General features: G+C 41.4%; 1 protein-coding gene across 1 annotated transcript in view; it reads right to left on the bottom strand.

Moving 5' to 3' along the window:
• The window catches only part of LOC134549263 (uncharacterized), a 39,596-nt gene that overhangs the window by 8,312 nt on the left and 6,218 nt on the right, over positions 1–25,066 (bottom strand). Inside the window, exon 3 of the mRNA XM_063394829.1 lies at positions 15,914–16,090. Within this exon, the coding sequence (XP_063250899.1) occupies positions 15,914–16,090 (177 nt within the window). The remainder of the gene's footprint in view (positions 1–15,913; positions 16,091–25,066) is intronic.

Raw genomic sequence — 25,066 nt, 5'->3', positions numbered from 1 at the left:
ACAGGGAAAGACTCAGAAATGAGAATTTCAGTTAAGAGTCAAAATACATTAATAAAGGTATGACCTTTATAAAAAAATAAATGTTCATACCTACATAAAGTACATATGTATGTTTTAGATTGTCCTGTATTTCTGGTAATCACTGTGGTTATTGCACAGAGAACAGTAATTTGTCCAAACCAAACCATAAATAATTAAGGCCAGGATTTTGACATCGGATCTGTGTGGGTGGATTTTTGCACCCCCGCGGATTCAATGGCAGGATCAAAGATTAGGAAAGCCAGAAATACACTCAGAATGTGAATATTGCTCAAATCCCTCACCTGGCATTTCCAGTGCAGGGAAGGGTCTGCTTTCACTGCCACCCTCCCCTCCGAGGGCCTGGGGCAGAGAAGCAAACGATGGCATTCTCATCCCACCCTGGCCACAGCAGCCACCTCCTACCCCAGCCCCTCTTCCAGTTATGAGTTAGAGCTGGGAAAACACAGAGCTGGTGCTTGGAGCTCCACTTCTCCTGACTATTCTAATAAAAGAAGTTTAGCCCAAACCCCTCCTCTCAATTTTTTTTTTTTTTTAAATGGGACTTCCTGAAAAATAGTGTTCATTTTTATTTTATCTGTTCTGAAAGTAATCAGAGAAAAACTACACTGATTGCTGGTGTTTATGGTGTGGGGCAGGGCAGATCTGCTGCTCTTGCTGAGGAAGTTGTGGATGGTTGTCACACCAAATTTAACTCGATGCTATCAAATATCCTCTTTTCCCTTGATAGAAGAGAACTTGTTGCAGTAACATTTGGGAATTTTGACTTAAATCATCATCAAAATACAGCTTCCATTCATATGGAATAAAAGGGAAAACACTATGGTTGACATTGAGGACAGAATCAGCGCAGATGATGTTCCCCAGTTGCCTTAATTTGTGGGAGAAATTCAAAGCTTATCAAAAATTCAGCTGATTTCCATGGAAACAGAATTTTAACTTGTGAATCAAAACTGCATGGGGGCCAAAATGCCAAATACAAATTATAAAAATATTTTTCCACACTGGGATTCTCAAAATAAGAGGCAAATAGTTAAACATAATAGAAATAATGAATTCACAAAGGACTAATTTTTCATCATCCACACTATCTTTTTTTTATACTGCATATCCACCTATGTACACCTATGTTTTGAATATTTCATTAAATACCCTAATATTAAAATATTAACATGTTTTTTACTGTTTTAATATCTCTAATTACTTAAAAGCAGACAGTATGTGGAGAAGACACATCAGCATTTAGTTCAGCATCTCACCACGGGCCAGCCAAGATCTGGACTTAAAACTTTGCTTAAACTCTGTTCATGGAAACAGCTAAATACATTTTTACTGAATATCCCTATAGAAACATTATCAACAGCATTCTCTGCTTCAGAATTATCACTTCACCTGAATACCCACAAAAAAATGGATGATTATTCCCCTGGAACACATTGGGAGTATATGATTTCTCTAAGCAAACAAGGCTCACTGTTGTACTTTTGTCTTTGCAGCAACTCAGGCTCTTGCAATAAGTACTTGCAGTAACATTTAACATTGGCAGTGACAAAGCTATGTAAGAGCTAGATTATTTTGTATTTTTTAGTATTTCAGTGTAGGAGGTTTTACAGTCCTCTTTCAGTTTACACAATTTTTCATGATCTACAAAACAAACACAAAAGTGCAAATATCCAGTTCAGCCCAAGGATACAGAGCAGCATGTGGTGTTCTGCATTATACCCAAACTGCTGAATTTTTTAACATCTGACTGTCTAGGAAGAGCTTTTTCAGATTGCATAACCTGGAGGAATTTTAAATTCTCTATAAGGATTGTGCAGTGTTAAGGCTCTGACACAGCTCAGATTTTACATTTATTAAAATAAGAGAAAAAAGTTAGCAACATTGTTTTTCGGCTCTTAAAATAGGGAACACATTCCCTTCCAAACTGAAGAGTAGAAAAAAAAAAGAATTTAGTTTAATTTAAATTACTAGGAGTCCTTCCATTCCATCCCATGACAATTTTATCTGGCACATAGGTGGTGGTTTGTTGTTTTTTTCTTCCAAATATCTTCACTATTTTATCAGATCTTTAAGATGGTTGAATATTTATCCACTATTTTTTCAGTTTTATGCCCAGTTTTTTCTTTTTTAATAAACAGCAGGCACTGCAGATATACATTGAAATATAGAAGAATACTTCAGAATTGTGTATTTGTTCTGCTGGGGTTTATTTATTCTTCCTACATAACCCTGTGTTTAAGAAACCTTCAAAGCACTCCCAAAATAAAACAGCAATGCTACATGGAACTTCTTAAGTCAAGGAATCATAAAGATAGCTTCTAATGAAAGCCAGGGGTTTTTTTACACCACCTTTACTGATGCAATTATATTTAATCACTGTTAAGAGTCAAGATTTTTAGCAGCTAGATGAAGTATACTGGATTAGCTTAATAGCCATATCTTTCTCAGACTTTTTAAAACCTGTTTTTCTTTCCATTGAAGCAGAGAGCGAGGGGATTGGAAACTTCCAGTGATTCTTTTGTAGACTAAAGTGGTTTAACTCTGTCTGCTCATATAAGAAGACAACTCTAATTCTCACGGGTCAAGAAAGAGAACAAACAAAAACTACATTCCCTCTCTACATTAGCCAGAAGCACATATTGTCAGAAAGGAAACAGGACAGAAAACATTAGCTGCTGTACCAAAATATACAGGCATAAAATAAAATCCTTCAGGAAATTTGAGACCCAAATCTCTTCAAAGTTTTATGAAAAAGAGAGCCCATGCATTTAGAGCTAAACTGGATGAATCCATCACTTGACTCAATACCCCAAGGAAAATGTGGCACGTAGTATATTAAGTTAACAAAAAACAAACAAATGTACAGCTAATAAGTCTGAAAATTCAAACCTTAAGTTCCTCATTATAAAAGCCACAAGTGACTTTCTAAGCAGGACTACCCAAACCACTACACTGCATCCCTAGGGACAATCAGTTTTCCTTCTCATCTTCTTTGCTGCTTTTGTACTGATGTATAAAAGTTTAGTTGTCTGGGGCTCAACCACTTTCAGGCAGCTTTGAGCAGTCACCAGCCTAGTGCTGAGATGACCATACGTGATGAAAGGACAAGGTTAACTCACAGTTTCGGAGTTAGTGTTGGTGTTTCATGTGCCACATGATGAATAACAACATGAGAGGCCCCTATTCTTCTGAAATATAATTGGCTTTTCTTTAGAGAACGGCGTAGAGGAACACAAAAAACCGGGGTAACATTCAGGTCACGCTCAGACAGATTGACTTCCTGGTGCCTCTTTCAAACCTTATCTTCCTCCTTCTCCTCTCTCGGAAATGCAAATGGTTCACCCCAACTTTCCTTTTGACAGCTGTGCTTTCCATGGGATCATTTGGTGACTAACCAGAGATTGCTAAGCCCAGAGACCCCTAAAGGCTGGCTCTCTGATTATTCCACTTTTCTCCAGACATGCTGAGCTCCAGAACAGCCTGCTGCTTCATCCACCTCACCGATGCCCCTCACTGCCCCGTGGTTTCCTTCTGCCTCCTCCTGCATCCCTGCTGAGGAGGGGAGAGCCTGCTCAGCCAGACCCAGAGCCACTGCTGAATCAACCCTCGTGGCTCCCTTCCCACCAGCCCCAAATCTTACTTTATTTTGTGCACTGCTCACAGGTTCATCCCTCTCTTCCCTCTCTCCCGGATTCTGCTGTGTCCTGCAAAAGTGGCCATTGTTTTGCTCCTTTCCTGGACAGTTCAGCTGCTCTTGTTCTTTGATTCATTCCTTTAGGGTTAGATGTTTTCTTCTCAGCAATTCCTCCTGTAAACTGGAATCACATGTCCCACAAATGATCCTGTCTCTAATTAGGAGATCTTTTATGTCTCTAACGTACATGTGCATGCCAGAATTTTCCACCACACAATGCAAGCATCTATCCACTTCTCTGCTTCTTGCTTTTGGGATTTAGAGAAAAGCATCCCTCTGCTACCTCCTGTACATTTTCCTCAAATATTTTTCCCAGCTGTTTCAAGGTTTCTGTATTCATTCCTGGCAATTTTATTCCACTCTTTCATTTTGCCTGGTGAAAGCGTAAGAAAGCTCTACCTTCATCTTGTCATTTTTATCCCCTTTGTCAGGCTCATGCACAGACACAGCTCTTCCACATGGGCCTGAAATCTTGGTCTGTCAGTTTGGCATTCTGAGGGGTCTGGCTCCTTGCAGGGGGTTACTCTGCCCACTTCTAGGTGCTGTTAATCAGGTTTTTTTTCTCTCTGTGGATCTCTCAGCCTGCCTGATGCTAACCATGCTTCCATGCACACCATGCTAGGTAAATAAATGAGGGCTCCATATTTTTGCAGCAAACTTAATTTAATATGGGTATTCAGAGAGCTTTAATACCCATAACATGTGGATATCTCAGCTGGGTAAGATGACAGTAAAATCTCAGCGTTTCAAACCACACTCCTCTTTCTACGTTCCAGTTGGGCTCCCACAGTCGCTGTGACAGGAGTTTGCTCTCAAAAGTTTGGCAGACACTTCCAAATTGCCTCACCTCCATCCTGCATAAGTAGTGAATGTCTTTTTCCTAGATTTGTAATAGCCATGTTTAGGAAAACTACAACATTCTCTGATGGCAAGTCCTACGAAGAAGTGATGGTGTCAGTCAGTCCCAGCTGCAGATAAACATTCTAGCTTGAAAAATTCTGGAGGCAATGCTTGACCCTAACAAACCACCAGCCAGAACAACTTCTCCCTTCTGCAGCACAGTCCTTGACTCTGCAGCAGACACAGCCTTCTCTCCACTAATTCATGCCTCTAAGAGTTTCCAAGGTCCATAAGCTGAAGGAAAGTTACGTTTTAACCACCTACATCAGCTCTGATAAATGGTCAGAGGCTGTGCTCTGGGAAGACGCTCAACCCCACAGGAGCAGAGCACCCTGTGTCCTTGATGCTGCGAGGGGGCTTGGAGGGTGGGAGCTCCTCACTGTCCCAGGCTGAGAAGCTCCACTGAGTCTCCAGCACAGATGCACCTGCCTGAGGCATCCTGGTGCTCTCTGACCCTGCAGCCTCCACTCAGGGCTGGAGGAGGCCAGAAAGGATTCCCAGGACAGGCGGTGTGTCCAGGGGGCTGCCACACCCAGAGAGGCACAGCACCCCCAGGTCACCAGCACAACAGGATACACTTCAAAGGAGTAAAAACTCCTTTAAAGTGCTTTATCAGACAGAGTGGAAACTCTGCAAATGAGGATGTCAGAATTTAAACTGTTCTGCGGGGTCACCGTACACTTCATTGGGCCACAAATACCACCAAGGCACACCACCAAATCACACTGACATCCAGGAGGGCCAAGTCTGGCATTCAGTCTGCTGCTGCCCCTCTTGGAAGCCTCAGTGAGAGCAAATTTGAAGAGCTGAGTTCTAAGATTTGGGACTGGTGCAGGCCTTTCTTTTTGCAAACGTAATTGTAAGGCTTGATTTAATTGTTGCTAAAAATAAGGTAATAGAAGGGTTCCGGTCTTGCACTATAATGAACTGCAGGCTCAATTGTTTGAAGAAGGAAAATTGCATTGATGAGACTGGATCAAAGACAAACAAAAAAATCAGTTATTTCCTCTTGAGGGTAAAAAATTTGGGAGGCTCACGCTTTTTCAAGCAGCCCTTACTGTGGTTTAGAGGCAGAAAGATCTTGTAGTCAGATTTGATTTATTAACAAAACAACAAGAAAAAAAGAGAAGTGGGCACATGAAGACTCCAGTGTCAGAGAAGACTCAAAGAAAACCAAATGTAGCAGTTCCTATTACAAAGTGGAACATGTGCCCAAGCTTGCTTTGTTTCAGAAACGAGCTGCAATGCAGACAAGAGAATGGCATTTGTAACAGCTACAACTGCCTGCCATCCCCAGGCAGCAAACCTCCTGCTAAACTTCAGAGGCACCACCATTTTTAATTCCTTGCCAACATATACACTTGTCATGACTGTTGGGATGCCAACCATTTCATGACACAATCCAAACAGCAAGAATTTTTAATCCAGGGAATACTCAGAGCAAGTTCTGTCAGTCCCTGTGCCTCATTCCAGAGTCTGAGAATAATACCTGGCATAGCCATTACAATTAAATCTACATACAGTTAAAATTATTTAGTCTTTCATGCCATTTTTTAATGATTGTCTATTGTAGCCAGTCTAGTCAATCTGAATTTTGTGGATGCACTATTTCCTTGTCCAACAATACTGAAATTAAAAAAGTGCAGAGAGGCCAGCTAATTGCTTGAATCCAGGTTGTACAAAAGCAGTTTTATAGATGCATGTCCTGATTACATCAACAGTTCAGGAGCACTAAACTCGCCTGTGATTTGTGATGCTCCTCCAAAGAGAGCTGAGTGGTAACATGGTATTATTGACTGATGATGTCAGGCTGCTAAACCATACCTAGAAATGGGAGAACAAAATGCTGCACTTTCTTTAAACTACTATCCTATAAGCAGTATTTGTAGGAGTGCTGCATGAGCTCATGACTTCAGGGCAGTCTGTGTGCCTGCGACCAGCAGCTCCACATTTACACTAAAAACATGTCCTTAAACTTCGTTTTCAACAACAGTGTGCACTCTGGAGTTTTCATAGGGCAGAAGCAGTCCCCTCTCATAAAAAAACAACAACAAAAAATTAAAAACCTTGAACAAAATATAGAATCATATCTAGAGTATCTTCCATATATTCCGCCTTCTCCTAGTCTGCCATCCATCTCAAGAATTGCTACAATCCTCTGACACTGGGCTGGAAGTGCCTGAAGTCTTTGAAAATGTGAGACAAGGGAGACAATGACCTCAGAACTGGTGGGGTTTTACTCAGCATCTGAGCTGGGTTTCTTAAAAGCCAATGTCCCCCATCTCAGGCCACCTGAAAACAGAGTAGTGACAGGAAAAGGGGAATGGCTTCACACTGACAGAGGGCAGGGTTAGATGGGATATGGAGAAGAAAATCTTCCCTGTGAGGGTGATGGGGCCCTGGCACATGACTTATACCAAAATCCTCAAGAAAGATCATGACTTGCCCAAAATACTCTAAATTAACATTACTCCTATTCTACCTTTCTCCTGGTTACCCAGAGGCTTTAAGTATCCTCTTATGCTATTTATTGTGAGATCTTTTTGTTCCTTAAAATCTTAAAATAAAATTTCTTTTTTTCCAGTGTTTGATAGAGCTTTTTCTCACAGGACCTCCTGCACAGGAATCCTGTGCAGAGACAAAGAGCCACATACTGAAAACCACTGCTGTGTTTAACTAAAGCTGTCGGCGCTTTTTAAAACCCATCAGGAACAGGACTGAATTCTAAGGAACATACACTCATCTCGTGATCATTTTTCAGCTGGAGATTGAATCAGCCAGCTGACTGCGCAAATGAAGATTTTCTTTAGAGAAGAAAAAGGTTACAGTTAAAGCACAAAGTTCTCAGAATTTAAAAGATGCCAAAGGGAAGGCTGCCCTCTGCTCAGGAAAAGCGAACTGAACTTGCCTATGGCAGCAAATCTGAATGATATACTCAGCACTGAAAGTTCACCCCAAATAATTTAAGTTTGCCAATGCTCTAAGGAACAGATAACAATGACAGTAAGAGGCAACCAGGCTCTCCCACAATTAACTTCCCTTGTTTTACTACTCTCATTTCAGCTGGAGAAAGTCAATACCTTTACAATTATCTAACTTTAGGATATGTATTGATCTTTATGTTACATACTGTATTTCTACCCCAGCACATTCCTTCTCTGGGAAAAAAAAAAAAAAAAGAAAAAAGGATTATCAGTCGTTTCCTGTGGGCTGGAAAGAAATCCAGCTTGAAAGGCTCACAAGAGCAATTTAATATTGGAGCAACTGCACTGTCCATTCTCTGTATTCATTGCTCACCAGCTGAGTGAAGATCACTTGTGTACAAGGGCATCTGCTTTTCACAGGTGGGTCTGACAAGCCCAAATTATTCCATTTCTTGTGGAATTACAAAGAAAACTGCAGCTGAAAAGAAAAAAAATCCCACACAACCAAACCTCTTTCTTCACCTGAACACACCCAAATTAACTTTCAAGCAATTTAACAAGCACGGGGTCAGCCTTTCCTCTCAGCTATTGTTTATTGTACACACTGATAATGTTCTGACGACAAACTTATTTTAATTATTTGTGACAATATCATTGGGCATTACCTGATTTTATTGTTAACTGGGTTTCTTCCTCAAAAAATGAACTTCAGCCTCCAGAGACTTTAACCTTAACAAGATTTCACACATTAGAGTTCTCAGAATAGACCACTTCCTTAAAAATACATGAGGACCAAGTTTTAGGAGATTTTAATTTAGTTTCTGATCTTGCAATTTATTCTGAGGTCTAGTCCTAACGGGATACGTGTCTTGCTAGACTTAGATATGTCAGAGGTAGCAGTAATAACTCACTGTTTTCTTAGTAAGAACAACCACCTCTTAACCAGACTGGTATTTTTCCTTTCTTTCCATTTTAAAAAAGAAGATTCTTATGATGAGATATTCGTGTTTTAAATTCAGTGTAAAATACATGGACACACAACTCTCAGCTTTTTAACACTGCTGGCACTAACTAAAGATATAAACCAAGACAAAAAACATCACACTGGTAACATTTCCTCAGTAGAAGTCATCCCTCTAGATAATTATTAAAGGCCTCAAAACTCCTGACCCCCAAGTACCTTATCATCAGATACAGCCCCAAACTGGTGTCCCAGGTGTTGCAAAGGTAAGTGGCCTTCACAGCCAATACACACAAGCTGGTTTGGACCAAGCTGTGAGAGGAATCAAACCACAGAGTCTGTGAGGGCCCTTAGAGAAACTGTGGCAACTCTCACACACCAGTGGCCCCCCCACACTGACATTTCAGCTCATCTCAGCTGCCTCAGAGCTGACAGAAAAGATGTACAACCCCTGAAGTTAAAAGGTCTGCCACATACAGGGCTCTGCCCTCAGACACAGGCAATCCAAACCACTTTACATATTTATACACATGTATGCATGAACACACTGGTTTTTATGCAAAACAAAATAATACCATTCTGTGCCAGGATTCCTGGGCAGCTTTTTCATGTGCTTGATGTAATCCACAGTTGGGCCATGCAGGCTCCAGATCAGCATGATGGATTCCTCAGCCAAATGGTAATTTACAGTAGTCATTTCCAGAAATAGGACACTGATGTAATGGTTACACAAGTCTTTGCCTGTGTTCATTAATACCTCTGGTGTTCTGGGGTGCACAGTGTGGTTCTTGTGTCCAGCTACCGTTCTTATCTACAGCATTTGGAGTGACAGCAAAGAGAGAAAACAGGCATGCTCTGCCTTTATTGCAGAGGCACAGATGATGGGAGGAGAGGGGATAACCAGATTCAATAAATAAATACACAAATCTGCATGCTGTTGATTCCCCCACACTTATTACCGTGCGTCCTACCACAAATATTCTCTTTGATGCTTACAAGAAAGATGAGCTACAAAGGCTGCAAGAATGCTTAAGCCCATTACTGTCTTAATTATAAACTTGTCTGTCTACAAACAAATGAAAAAAAATGTCTTTTTGTAGGCCCAGGCCAAACTCCTATGGCTATGAAGTGAGCATTCCATCATTTGTCATTTGTCACAAGCAGCATTTTATACTGAGCCCTGAATAAGCCCTGAATGTGAACACCTGCAACATTAACAACTGTGCCCAACATGCATTCAGAAAACAAGGCTTCTGGAATGTGTTTTAGTTATACATGTGACCTAAAACAATCCAGAGAACATACTGATAGCCTCTAGAAAACAGTTTTTATATAAAAACCTGTGACTACAATCATGGAGAAGGGATCCTGATGACCCCAGCTGCCTCTACTGCATTGACAGAGAAATAAAGAAGTACACTGGAAGAGTTTAATCCACTGAATGTAAGATAATGGACACCACTACAGAACACAAACCAAAAGCACTAAGGACAAGCAATGACATAAACTGTACACAGTGCAAATACTACAGCTATTTCTCAGGAGCTAAACAAGACAAAATATACTGTCATACTCAGCGGTTCCTACTTTCTCTGCTTACATTAACACTTATTTTTCATAGTTAAACACTTCTGAATACATACTTTCATTTTTTAATACTAAGCAATTGCTTTATATATATACATATATACATTTATATATACTTAATTCTGGTAGTAAACTTGGGCTTATTGTTCTTTCTGCTTTATTTAAACAAATATTGCATTGACATTTTCTTACAATGCCTTTGCTCCTATAGACAGGGGTCAATGCACAAACAGGATCCTCTCTGCCCTAGATTTATACCTTCATGCTTCTACTTTGCAACTCAGTTGTTTGCTCTTTATTTTTAATCTTACCTTAAGCTTCAGAAGACCTGCAGGAGTCCTGCAGACAGTGGGATGGAAAACTTCTGCTTGGTGACTTTCATCATGCATTTTGAATGATGGTTCAGATGAGTAAGAGCTTTTCCAGTGTTAAAATAATTTCTGCTGTAAATTTTACACTCCTGACAGGGTGACTACATCCAGGCTGATATGCTACAAAAATAATAAAAATAACAACTTTCACTACCCAGAACAGGCAAACATGTATCAACTGAAGCAGTAAATGTCTGTAAGGGTTTTCTTGTCTCTCCTTTTGTAACTCTGGGGAAGGATATCAATATTAGCTGTAAGAGAAAGGCTGCTTGCACACTGCATTTAGATCTTGAACACACAAAAAGGTACGTAGACCAGTGAGAGTATAGAAGTCAGGATTTTGCAGAAACAACCAGGTTTTTTTTAAACTGAATCCTATGTCAGAGTGGTAAGCAGGGAGGAACAAGACATTTTTTTGTGCACAAGTTTTTAAGTTTGCAAGGGCAGCGATTCTCAAACAATCCCCCAGACAACAATTTTGGTTTTTTTGTGTCCTCAACTCGCTGCTCCTCTCTCTCAATCCATGAGCTTCACGATGGCACTGCATGAAGCAGTGCTCTTTGTTGGGACACTGTAATGGGATTTCTTAGAAGAACACGGGCTTGACGTGTTATGGAATGAAGTTTGAGCTATCCCAAACTAGGCCTCGGTTTTGGGCCTGTGTAGAAGTAGATAAGCCTGTGGCACAGTTAGAATTTAGGTTAAGGTGTGTGTATGGATTAGATAGGATAGTTAGAGTAGAATTATGGTAGCTTAAACTGAGATCGTTCACATTCTTTTCACACTGAATGCCAATTAGAAAGCACCTGCAATTGTAAATTATTTGAAGCTGTATATAATATAGTTAACAGAGACCCTGGTTTCAGGACACTGCGCTGTGCCAGCAGGAAAAGCAGCAGCTCTCCAGCTGCTCCCTGCATGGGCTGGGGAAGCAGAGCAGTCCCTGCCCTGGGACAGGGGACAGCAGCAGTGCTCTGAGCTGTGCACCGTGTACTTTTCAGTGCTGCGGAGGGACCCATGCCTGCTCTTTGACTTACACGTCACAGAGCCTGGAAAATAACAGAGCCCACCTGACCCCTGAATTGGCCGCTGTAGGGGCGACATCACAGCCTCTCCAGCCTCTCGTGGAATATTTATCACCAATTTTTCTGGCAGGCAGAGAAACCACGGCACAGGCTGAGGTGGCACCTCACTTGGTAATTGCACGGGCTATAAACTCACACCGGAGACTCCCTCAGGACAACTGCGTCCCGTGTCCAGGAGGCCGGAGATGGAATCGACACTGCAAGCTTAAATCTAAGATAAAACTCCTCAGTGCCTGCAGAATTACCACTCCCTCAGCAGCCAAGGGCGTCCTCACACAGCTCAGCTCTGCACAAGCCCATCCTGCACCTGGTGCTCCATGAGGGACCCGTGGTGGATGTGCCAGCCTGGTCCTGGGTGAGCCACAGCTCACAGAGGCAGGAATTCCTCCTGCCCTGCTCACACAACACTTGCAGATACCCCAAAGACTCCTCGAGCAGTATTTGAGCAGTTTGACAATTCCACCTTTAGTGGTTATTACAGTGCAAGTTTTACCTGTAAAAATGTCCCACACTGGGTAAATATGTAAATAACTCTGCTCTGTATCTTTAATAAAATTAAATGTATTTTTGTATTTATATTTAATACAACATACGAAATACTAAATGTAATGTTGCCCTGGTTTTTCTGAGATTTTCTAAGCCTTCTGCATTGTACATAAGATGGAGTCAGCGCTTCAGTTTCTGCACAATATTAAGAGCAGTTTTTTCAGGTTCTCACACCTTGGAACATAAACAAACCTTCTTGTTTTTGTTCACTGTCTTTTGTTTACATATTTCTAGCCTGAAAATAATGTTGGTTGACAGCTGGCCTGGCCAGTGGGGTGAAGGACTAGTAACCCCAGAAGCCAATCCATAACCAGACCCACAAATGTATAAAAATGAATGAATTAAACAGGCTCACCCTCTTTTTGGGGAGCAGCTCTGCACTGCAGACCTCTTGCCTCCTCCTTGTTATTCTGCGTGTTGGTTCCACAATGTAACTGTCCCCATGTGCAAGACACAAACTCCCAGCTCTCTACAGCAACACATATGCTGTTGGACTCAGCCTGCAGTTTCTATAGGGGCAGGGTGATTAATTTCAATCCATACTTCTAAACACGTGTCTCAGAGCATTAAAGTATACTTTAATTACTGTGCCAAGCAGATGAGCACATAATAGCAGCTATCATTTCAGAACTTTACAGACGTGGTTCACTATTTGAAAAAAACCCTCTCAGATGAACATTTGCTTTACAAAAGCAGCAGACTCTTGATCTTATCGATGTTGCTTTATTTTAAAATCAAATCACAATTTCATGATACCCAGTATTGTTCTTAAAGCCTCAGGTTCTGCAGTTATGCAATTACATGACACCTAACAATTTTTAGGACTAAGTATATCTCTAACCGTTGTGTTTTATGCTTAAAGCCTGTATCTCAGCAGCTCAAAAACCACTCTGCAAAGAAACTCTACAGTGCTTTAACACCTTCTAGCATTTAAACTATGGCATGATTTTCTAATCCAAGCTAATATTTTTCTATATTAATACCTGAAATTAGTAATGCCACACTGTTAACCCAGGAATCTGCTGTGAAGGCCAAGGCCAGCCAACAGCATCAACTCCTGGCAGTGCTTCCTGCTGATGGTCAGCAAAAACCCACACCCCTCAAGGGGGCTGGACAAGAGTGATGTTCAGCTGAGCAATGCTGCAGAATGAGCAGGACGCCCACGACGACCATCAGCCCTGTGGGAGGGGGCTAAGGGACCTGAGCAGGCTTTGGTGACAACCAAAGGGAGGCTGGGAGAAGCCAGAGCCAGGTTATTCCCAGTGGGGTGTGGTGGGAGAACAAGGGACAACTGACAGAGTTTGAAATACAAAAGGTTCAGGTCAGAAAAAATGGAAAATATTCCTGCCATGAAGTCAGTAAAGCAGTGGTAAGGCTTCACTGAGAGGCTGTGCAGTCTCCATGCTTGGAGGCTTTCACGACCTGACTGAACAAAACCTTAAACGACCTGGTCTCAGCTGGCCAAGCTTTGAGCAGGAGGCTGGACTAGATGACTCCCAAGGTCCTTCCACTCTGAAGGATGAACCCATGACTACCCTGTGCTGCTGACCATTGCTGCCTAACTGGAATGTTCTCTGGAGCTCATCTCTTCTCGAAAGATTTTATTTGCTCTGTTCATTTCTCAGAGGCCCTGCCCTTCAGGCCCTGGAAAAGTGTCATATCTGACATCCATGGGACTTTTTCCCTCTAAGAGCCAAGAGCTTCAGACAATTGAACCCCAAAGTATTTTAGCAAATACTCTACAGTTCACAGGTTGGTTTTGAATTTAATTGTTCCTATACAATGAGTAACAACACACACACACAAATACAAATAGCATTTAACATACACAAAAGAGGAGTGAAATACCTGTTAAAATGTTTTCCTCATCATGAACAAAATCCAATATAGTTTAGGACATTTTTCCCCTATCTTTTAAAAAATACAATTCTATATCTCACCTTGACATATCTTTTCTCACTGTGGTCAAAACCACTGCTGAAACTGTTGGTATAAATGTATTGCCATTACTTTCCTCCCACATATGTTCTACATTTTCAGCTGCCAAAGCATAGATCAGGAAGAGCCCTATGGCAGCTGCCATGCACAACAGAAACCCAGAGCCCACTGGCAGCCTGGCCCATAAAGCAGATTTCCACACATGAGCCTGTTTTTATGGCTACTGGAATGTTCAGCATAACACCACCAATACAATCATACACAAGGGAACTAAGAAGCAGTGGTGTTGAGCTACCTAGAACCTAAACTATCTGACATTTGAAAATGCTCCTTAGGCTCTTACATGAGGTCCTGGGACATTTTGGTACATAGACTTTACTGCTCAAGTCTGAAAATAGGACAGAAAGAACTCACTGAAACAAGTCTTAAAAGTACTTTGAAATACACAGCCATAACAGGTGACCCCCAAAGCAACTCACACACAGTCAGCACAAACCTACTATACTCTCATTAGAAAGACACCTTCTTAAAGCAACTGCTTTAGTTCCTTGCTTCTGCTTAATTTCTTTGTCTTGTCCAGCTGGGCCCTAACTCCATTTTGCCAATGTGTATAATTTCCCCTTAGAAAATATCAAATGGACAAATCAGGTTCCAGCTTCTGGAACCAAGATATTACTGAGCTCCATAAGCTATTAAGGGGTTTCAAATTATGGCAAACAAATCCCTCAAGGCTCACTTAAAAAAAAAATATAAAAACACAGGTCTAAGCTTGCCAGACTGTCTGCCTCTCACATTCACAGAAACCCGCCTCAGAAGAAAAAAAAAAATCTTTATTATGTATGAGGTACAGACCATCTGCGATGGGCTTTGAGAGCCAACTTAAAAGTGGGGGGGAGGAGAGTGTTCCCAACTGCATTCACAGTGAGTGAAGAGCTTGAGACTCAGCAGCTGTCTGTGAGCAGGGAAGAGGTGCTGGGTCAGGATGAATGAGGCTGCACAAGACCTGCCAGGGTCAAGGATGGAAAGGCACATTGTTTCACACGAACTGTGTGTAGAGGCATATGGAAAACAGCAGCAAGAACCAAGAAAACCTCGTGGAGACAGTAAGATCATCCGATAAACAAGGTATTCTAGGAGTGCTGTTTCCCTGTCACTGCAGAAAAGTAAGGGATAATAATATTATTCCTGTGGTTGTAAAAAAGACCACTGAACGCCTCCCGCCATGGGGAATAAGAATGGCAACAACAGTAAACTGGTAGCAGCAAAGAATATGGGAAAGCTTTCTTTTTTACCCTTTCTTTTAGAGAATTATACACATCTTTCTGTATCAGTCTTCAAAACTTTCATAATTCTTTTGACACCTCACTACTCCACTACACATATCTGTATTAACCATTTACTGTTATACAGCTCAATAATGTTTCATTTCTGGAAAGGAAAAGATGACTTTTTAAAAAAAAATTTAACCACTGAAACTAGAGTTAGATTTAGCCCTCCCAACCCCAAAAAAACCCCAAATCCCACGAGAACATTTTCTAACATCTAGCAGATTGCTACGCCTTTGTGTGTTTGCAGCTCAACAAACAGGATAGTTCCTTTGGCTGCAAATGAACTGTGACCAGACAAATATGAGTAAACGCTCACAAGTGACTGTTGCTGATTCTGTCAGGAAGCAAATCTATTTTACATCTCTACTCAAGGCAGAATCATCACAAGTATTTGTCCTGTTTCATAAAATTTTGCTGGCTTTTTAAACACTACAGATTAAACCCCTCATTCACTGATACCCCTGGCTAAAACTCACTCATGAGTGTGGGGCCAGGCTGTCACCTGGAATGTGAGTGTGTGATCCTGGAAATACTCACCAATGGTGGAAGGGGCACTGTTCCATCTCGCTGTCACACACTGAGCTCTCTTTTCCCAGCTGTCTGCTCCACCTGGCTGCTGGAGATGGGGCTGTCCACGCTGACTCCGCGGGCTCAGGCCTCGGGTGCGCAGCAGCTCTGCAGCGAGCGACGCCCTTCCAGGGGCCAGGGCTGGACCTGCGGGTTTGCAATGAGGCAGCTCAGGTGCAGGTTCTGCTGAGGAAGCACCAATCCCCAGGGAAAGGGTGGGGTGGGGAGTTTGGGGCAGCAAACTCAAAGCAGCTTCATGAGGCTTGCCAGAGGTTGTCTGCCAGCAGCCCAGCTTTGCTCCTGCACAGAGCCCGCACACGCCGGGGCTTTCAGCGATATCTGCACCTGCACAGGAGGCTCAGGCCTGGCAAAAACAGGCACCTTCCATATGGGCACGAGGACACGGCTTTCACTTTGCTCAAGCACTACAAAGACTGGGGGAAACAGTGCAGGAGTGCTACTTGAATTTGCTCATTTATTTAAAAATGGTCGATTTTGCATACCTGTGCCAATATCTGTAGAAAATTTACTGTCTGTGCCCCTGCAACTCCACACTGGTCTGCATACACTAATCATCAATTCAGATGAGCCCTTGCTATGAGAATGCCTTTTTACCCACCTATCTAGGAATATGGTTATGCCTAAGCAGGGAATTTTAAGTTGTTTCCCAGACTGTTCCTGAATCCAACTGCAACCTGTTTATTTTGACCTCAGTTCTTAGAAACTGTTGATGCCACGGTAGAAATATGCTGTGTGTTCCAACAGGCAACAAACAGTCCTAATGAGAGCACACTCCATCTGTGCTGCCAGCGCACACAGCCTCAGCCTATAGCTCGGATACGCTGCAGCTCAGCGTGCAGGGACGAGCTCACGCTGCAAGGGACACCCTGGCACGGCACAGCTCCCCCAAACAGGCCTCTGGCAGAGTCCTGAGGCAGCCAAGGAAGGCACCAGCAGCACTTGAGTTGTCCCCTCCCTCTTCTGAGCTTGCAGAGTACAAGGCTTTTACGTTTTTTAGACGTTTCAAAACTACAAAGTAAAGAAAGCTGGCTTAAAAACTGCCCAGTGCTCTCAAAAGGTAGGAGTTAAAGTGTGCAGAGCATATGGCACTATTTACAGCCGGCTCGCACACTGAATTCGAGGGAATTTTCCATCAGCCTCGTACTCTGCAAAAGGTACATTACACAAAAATGCATGTGGGGATCCTTTAATTTCTCTTGCATCTTCTCTTATAAGATGCAGCTGGGGAGCAACACCCACTGGTATTGGTAGCATGAAAGGGCGATCCTTTCCTGTTACCGAGGTCTGGTACAAATTACCATGGATTTAGAGGCACTATATAAAAGACAGTGCTGATTTGTTTCTAAATTTGTATCTTGATTAAACTGTCAAGCTACAGCACAAATGCAGAGCTCACCTGACTTTAAAATCCTACAACAATAAATTATCCAAGAAGCGCAGCACAATTTGAAAATGCTTATAAATGAACCAATGCTATGATTTTTGTTTAGATTTTACATCTCGGTCGTGCCAAATCAAATGGACTAGAAGCAGCACTTTATATTCAAACTGTAAACTCAGTGTGTTCCAAATAAAACTGTATGGGAGAGGAGACTGTGAAGCAGGATTTTAAAAACCACCAAGCTGACCAACAGAATAGTAACTATTATTATTTTCAGAATTATTTTTTAACTGTGTTGTGGTAGACAAAAAAACAAATACAAAGGTCCAAAACTCCTCAGGAACTTGCATGCAAACTCGCATAGGTCGGATTAGTGTTTTTCAGCATTTACCCCATAAAGAGAACAGAATTTGGTCTCATCTGTTAAAGCGAAGTCATTTACTCCAGAATAGCTTCAATCATACTGAATATATTTTAACTATCCAGAATTTCAACATTTGGATTAGTGCTGTAAACACACACAGGCATTGTGGTCTAATGAAAGAAAAAGTCAACACAAATATGGTGCAACAAAAGTGAGATCAGCCATGCAGAACTTCCAAAAAGTAGCTTAGGAATTAAACTACTGTTATTAAAGCTACTGTTATTGAACTATGGCTGTTAGAACTTTCAGTTTATTGAACCATTCTGCATAATGCAAATATTAGAAAACAGAATAGATCAGTTTTTCATCATGATTAAAAGCCATTGCTGTTCCTAAAGCTTTTGCTTTTTAAACCGATGTTCTTCTATGTTTGAACACAATTTTTCTACTTGCTTTTACATGGTATCCATGTAAGAAAAGAGCTATTCTAAATTAATTAATCAACACACACCCTTCCAGAGAGGAAATATATGATAAAAGTATTACACAGTGAAGTTGAGGCATATTTTTATTCTCTCAAAAGAGGGTAATTGATCCTCCCCTCTCCCCAGTTTCAAATGTGGAACTTGGCTGCTATGGGTTCTTTCCCACACAAATCAAGCCCTAGTTCTTTTGAATTGAAACAATATGGGATGATTATTGTGGGAAATTTTTTTACTGTTACTGTAATTTAAAACTTTCTGTACCCAATTTTGCATTTTCTATAAATCAAAAACCCATTTCACTTAGGGCTACAATTAAACGGAGGAAATCAAAGACTAACTTCTAAGCAAGTCTTGCTATTAATCATAGGACAAACTAGTAGTACAACTACTTTTACTGCAGTTCCTTTCTGCCTGAGAACTACATTTTCATCTGAAGCTCGAGCTCTTTAGAGGAGACTGTGCCACAGATGAGACAAATTAAACAGAGGTACAGTGAACAGGAGAACACCACGTGCTGTTGAAGATGAGCCTGCCCAGCAGCCCAGCACCAGCACAGGGCTACTGCAGACACAATAACTCGGGCTCTGAGGCTGCCATTCCAGAAGCTACCATGCCTCTTCCTTCACCAGGAGCAGCCACGGAGTCATGTCTGTTCTTTTACATATCTAAACTGAAATCAGCACCTTTCTCCTTTTGAAAGAAAAATTTACTAAAGCAGTGCATTTCAGCGCTGAAGTTTGTATTGAAAAGAAGACACAAACGCAAAATTAAAATCGGAGCACAAAATGAAACCGTGTGGAGTATGGAAACGTAGGACTTCTGTTTTTTCAAACTGGAAACCAAATTATGTACTTTTATTTTCTAAAAAGAAAAAAATGCATATTGATTGCTAGACAAAATAAAACATGAATTCTCAAATCAACAGAAACATGTTTCACCCAGCTGTCTTTATTTTTTTCTGTCTCTGTTTCTCAAAGAAAAATTTTATGTCATTTCTTTTTTTCATATATTTTAGGGAGAGGTTTAATGTCTCATAGTGTTAAGTGCACAACTCCTACAGAGGTACAAGTCATACAAGTCATCATATTATTTGCAGCAGTACAGCTACAATAAGTGATACCAGTAACTTATTCATAAAATATACGGTCACAACAAAAATTGGCTTCCAGTTAAATAGTCTGCAATGTGTATGTTCCATGCTTTTACTGATTGCAAAGTAAAATTCAAATGTATCTTGTACAAAACTCCACTTTTTAAAATCAGACACAAAGAAAACAGCTGTGAGGAGTTTGAGGCATTATTGGAAGGGCTTCTTACACAAACCAAACAAAACCTTCCCAACACGGACTCACTACTCTAATAATGTGATTCAACAAAACATGGATGGAAACAGTTTCACCTCTGAGCAGAACTAGACTTCAAAAGTAAATTACTTAGAGAGGCTATAGATTGAAACATTGTTTTACCATTGATTTTCTTCCTAACTAAGATCTCTTACCTAGTTGCAACTTTCATTATCTCTGACAATGAACTGCGCAGCAATCAACACATCTGTTTCTCAAAAAGTGCACTGAAACCGTGTCAGCCTGGCTGTGGCACCAGGAGCCTCCAGGCCTTTGCTTCAGGCTGCTGAAACCTGCTTGTCCCTTTGAGCACACCTTTCACCTGGGACAAGGAGCTTCCTTTGCCTTCCTCCGATCCGCACATCGGTCAAAGGCAGGCACTGACTACATGAGAGGTGCACAGGCAAAACAATGCCTGCAATCACAGCTTTTCCTGTCAGGAATGTTGGAAAGACTGAATGTCAATTAACCTAAAGGGTAAAGAAAGAAAGAGTGGGGAAAACCAAAAAAAATCAAACACAGAAGTTTGGAAGTCTCATGCAATGAGCATGAGCAAAACCTGGAGCACTCACTTCATGCAGACAGCTACAAACCCTGCCCAACTCCACTGGAACACTGACACCTTCCCTTTTTCTGTTTAGGTTTATCACATTAACTTCTCCCATTTGATTTCAACTGATACAGCAAACAAGGGAGGGGAGCTGCCTGCCCTGGCCAGCTTACACTCCCCTGGTGCTCAGGACATCCATGTGCAGCTGGACCTGGAAGTGGGAATGAGTGTCCAGGACCACCAGTTACCAAAAGCACTCCTGAGGCAGCTGGAGACACCAAAACTAACACCAGCACCACAACTCAGGGGCCCAGCAGCACTCACCCGAAGATTTTCAGAGCCATTAATAATCAGACTATAAAGCTGCCAAACTGGGCAGAGGAATACTAGGAAATATTTCAGAGAAGTCTGGCTGCAGGACTCCTGTATTCCTGCCTTTAGCTCACAGCACTGGTTTGCCAGTCAGCACCAAGCAGCTGTGGATGAAGGGAGAGGGGATGTGGTGGAGAGGACGTGGAGAGAGGACACAGAGAGGCCCAGTCTGGGACTAGATGTGGGTGCACAGGTCAGTCCTGTGCACAAGCACCTGCAGGATTTCCTTTCCACAGGCACATTTATTAAAAATGCAGGGAAAAACTAAACCCAAGCAGCTTTTCTGGTGTTTCTGAAACACCCTGGCCTGCTGGAGCCCTCCACACGGTGGAACCAGCGTGGCTCTGTGCACTCAGCTGCTCCCTGTTGAACAGCCTGTGTGTGTCTGGGACACTCCAGAGTGGCCATGGACACTGCACAAGGAGTGACCCAGGCATCTGCTGCTCCAGCCACTGCAGGGCCACAGCGCCAGTGTGGACAAACCTCCCTCCTGGCTCCCAGAAAACAACCTCCTATCGCAAACAGAGGAGAGGCTGCTGCAAAAAGAAAGGAATCCAAAACTCAATTACATTTAGGCAAGCAGTAGGATAAAAAGAATAGAGTTGTCAGAGTGAAAAAAGAAAAAAAAAAAGAGCCAGTAAACAAAACATGCAAAATATGCTTGTGTCTTTATTTTTAAAAGTTGCCTTCCAGCTTTCTGTTCTGCAGGGAGCACATAAAATGTTATGATTTTTAAGTTCTAGTTTTCATGGTCATTGTTCAGTATTCTGTAAAGGTTTGGGGGAATTGTTTTGTTTCTAGGATTTTCTTATGCAATGATCCACCAAACCTCCCCCTATAACCTTGAAATGCTATCAACATACCAGATTTTATTTACTTGCCCAGCAGAATCCTAAACTGGAAGGATAAGAGACCAGGCAACTTCACAACAGCTTTCTCCCAAGCTGTTCTGATCTGACCTGGACTTTGACTTTGGGTATACTGATGCAGATGCTGAATGGGTTAGTCTCTCTTATAATTTATCAATGCATAAAACAAAGTGATGAAAGAAACCTCATGGCAAGCAATACATAACCTTTCCACTTTGGTAAGGAATACTAGTGAATTTTGGGAGGCAAGGCCTCCCAAAGCTATGAGAAAAAGCCTCGCCTCCATTCAAAGGCAATCTGGGGTGTAGCTAGAACAGCAGCTACAGCCCAGATCCAGACTATGAGATACCCCTCGTGCAAGGGCAGTGCTGGAACCCTCAAATCCTGCAGGCTGTGAGCAACTCTCCCTTCTCAGATATGTGTTCTGTGCTGTGTGTTTGCTGTATGTGCTTTATCCACACATCAGCTGCTTCTCACAGCAGAAATCTCATGGGCAACACCAGATTTATCCCCAACTTACAAGGGGAGGTGCTGAGGCACGGAAAGAGGAGGAAACTCGAAGAGGCTCTTACTCTTATACCCAGAGCTGAGTGAAAAAGAATCTCCCAACTTCTCACTCTCACTTTTCCAAACAAAGGCACTGCAATTCCTATTTCATCATGGCCTAATTTCTGGACAATACAATGTCTAGATGCATATTTTACACATTAAAGAATATTATAAGAAAAGATAGAAGAATGACTAAATAAACTGGTATCAAAATAACCTGCAGTCCCAGAAGTGTTAGCTCCAGTGATTTTGACGGCACAATACAAATTATTCTTTGTACCCATTATTTCTTCCAGTGGCTTCTACAGTAGTAGCTCATGGTACACGACAGACAGAAAAAAGCTACGGGCTATCTGAAGTGATTTGAGCGGGGCTTAAACTTTATGTAGGCCTTGAACTAGCCATCAGCATGAAGGTGGAATTCACTCATTTTATTTTTTTTAATTGCCATTAGAAGCAATAACCACCTGACAGCCATTTTTGGAACATTTTTGTCCTGAGTGCTCTACAGAAATGCTCATACAGAGCTGGAACAGAGGCTACAAGTGCACTAGCAAAGTGGTTTTTCAGCTTGATCTCTTGGTGTTAATTGAATTGTAAGACTTTTCTATTTGTTCTTCTACCACTTGCAACCTTAAAACTAATATACACAGTTAAGGCCAGGCCTAGTTTTTCACAGATTAATGTTTAGGAGAGCTTGCTAGCACTTCCTGCTGAACCTTCAGTTGCTCTTCCATTTAACGTTTTAGGTTAGATTGTATCTCAGGAGGGGCATACTGATGGTAAGAAAAGTTACAAAATTCAGGAAGTGGATACAGGTGCACTCATCCCCTTTTCCATGTGAATTCCAACCCACCACCAGGCCTGTGTGGACTCTGGTGTGTTCAGCTCAGCAGGCATTAAAGTTAAAAAGCTTGCAGCAATTATTTCAACAATGATGGAATTTTATTACTTCTGTGTCCAGCCCAGAACCTTATATGGGTGCAAACCAGCCATATCCAACTGACACTGTAAAGAAATCTATTTTGGGAAGAGAATTATGCTCATACTTTAAGTTCCTTCCAACTTGATAAAACCGATTGCAAGACGTGGCCTGCAGTGACATGGACCAAAGGGGGCTGCACCAGCAAGGACACACACACATGTGTGGTACCTTCCACAAACATGAAGGTCTCCTTAGAAAATTGTGTTTATTCCACGTTCACTCCTGACTTGCACTCTGGCATGCTCCTTGCAACAGGTACAAGCACCTTCCACTCATCTTTCCTATCCCAAATCCGCCCTCTCCTCGGGACTCCAGGCCTTATTCCCAGCTGGCTGCACCTGCAGCCATGTGCTGTTCCTTAATAGATTTTAATTAATTAATTAAATAGAAATCCTTCATCTTCTCTTAAGCAACACTGCTGAGTTTTGATTCCTGAAAGCGTTTTGGGGAAAACAAAATGCAAGCACCAGATAGATATCATGTTTATGCTGTTAAATACCACCCCAACAGCATTTTGTGTTACAGAGAAGTAATCACTACTCTAAGTAAAGTGCTAAATAGCATCTTAAATGTATACATGTGAATATTATACATGCAACTTCTATTTACACCAAGTAGGAGTGCACACATACAAAAAATACTCAGATCTTATACGTGAGACATATACATAGTGGAGCAGGTTATACTTTAAATGAAATAATTCTATAGACATTCAAAGGAATCAGTAAGACAGTAGAAATAATTGTTTTAGTATAATTTAAAATGTAAATGTCATGCAATATGTAATTTAAATGTAAATCTGCACCTTAAACCTTCAATCCATCAATGTAAATCTCCATTTAAGAAACAAAATTTCCATGTGATCATGTTAATTTCTCCTTCTATAATAATTATAGAATGAGAAACATATAACCTTCAATTAAAACTGGTAACTAGCTATCTTCATAACAGATCAAGTTGAAAAACACTTTTTATAAAACGGTTACTAATAAAAATAAACTTTAAAATGTTAATTATTTATTCACATAATAACTAAGCAATCAAAAAAACCCTATATGGCACACTGCATTAAAACAAAAACTAAACTTCCTGATGAACCCCTGCAGCAAAATTATGTATGTCCTTTGGGCCTGTACCAGAGTTTCCATCCATTTTGGGACGTGATCAATTCCTTCTGTGCACCCTGCAATTCATAAATGCAGAGGAGTAGGAATAATATTGATGCTGTGTCCCTTAAAAACAGAAGGCAGGACTCTGACACCCCTTGGGTTAAACTGGATAAAGAAGAAGTTACAAAAGCTCACTGCCCAAGTCTGAATGTTGTGCAGAATGCAGCATTCTTTAAATGCACTTTAAGAGTCATTCGAGTTCAGGCTTCCTGCATCAGGTTTTTAAATTAGTGTTAGTTAGGTTTGAGAGAACAATCCAAAACCCTCTGATATCTGTCGGAGACTTTCCACTGACTCAGGACTGGATATACTATTTTGTTTCCTATAGACAAATTAGACAATACATCTTATCTGCCAAAGGTAACAAAACTATCATGAGAACTCTCCTTTCTTAAAAAACAACAAAAAAAATCTGCAACCAGAGAGAAAAATAAATATATACATAAAAAAAGAAGAAAATAAAGAATGATTTATCAAAGAGGAAAATCTTTTGAAAATGATACTTGCTGTATATACAAATGTAGAAGTAAATATACCAGAGCTCTTTGTGTTTGGGTAGCAAAACAAATATAGCGATCAAAATCTCTTGGATGCAACAAAACAGCCTTCCTAGCCTTTTGTAGACTGCACTCCAACAAAAAGCAAGAGCAGCTCTGAAAAGATTGCCAATGCGTTTAGAAGTCCATGTCAAAGCTTTGTGTTCACCAACACAGAACTGCCTGAACTGCAACAACTGTCCATCTGAGACACTGTCAATATTTGTAGCTGCTTTATGGTTATTACATCCTGCAGATGGAAATGCAAATGAAGTCTCCCACAGAACAACCCCTCCTCGGTCACCTCTGGTACTGCGAATCCATGAGACCAGATACTGTGAGCAAGGCTTCAGAAATGATAACTTGTGTCAAAAAACCAGCATTTGGTGATCACTTTTACAGGCCCTCCTGTAAGTGACTACTCTCTCTTTGAGGAATTAACTCCAGTGTAAAACACCTTGGCTAGCAGGGCTGTAAAAAACAAAAGCGCTCTGCTCTC

Source organism: Prinia subflava, chromosome 4 (assembly GCF_021018805.1).
Source record: "Prinia subflava isolate CZ2003 ecotype Zambia chromosome 4, Cam_Psub_1.2, whole genome shotgun sequence".
NCBI classification, from domain to species: domain Eukaryota; kingdom Metazoa; phylum Chordata; class Aves; order Passeriformes; family Cisticolidae; genus Prinia; species Prinia subflava.
This window is presented reverse-complemented; position numbering and strand designations above follow the sequence as displayed.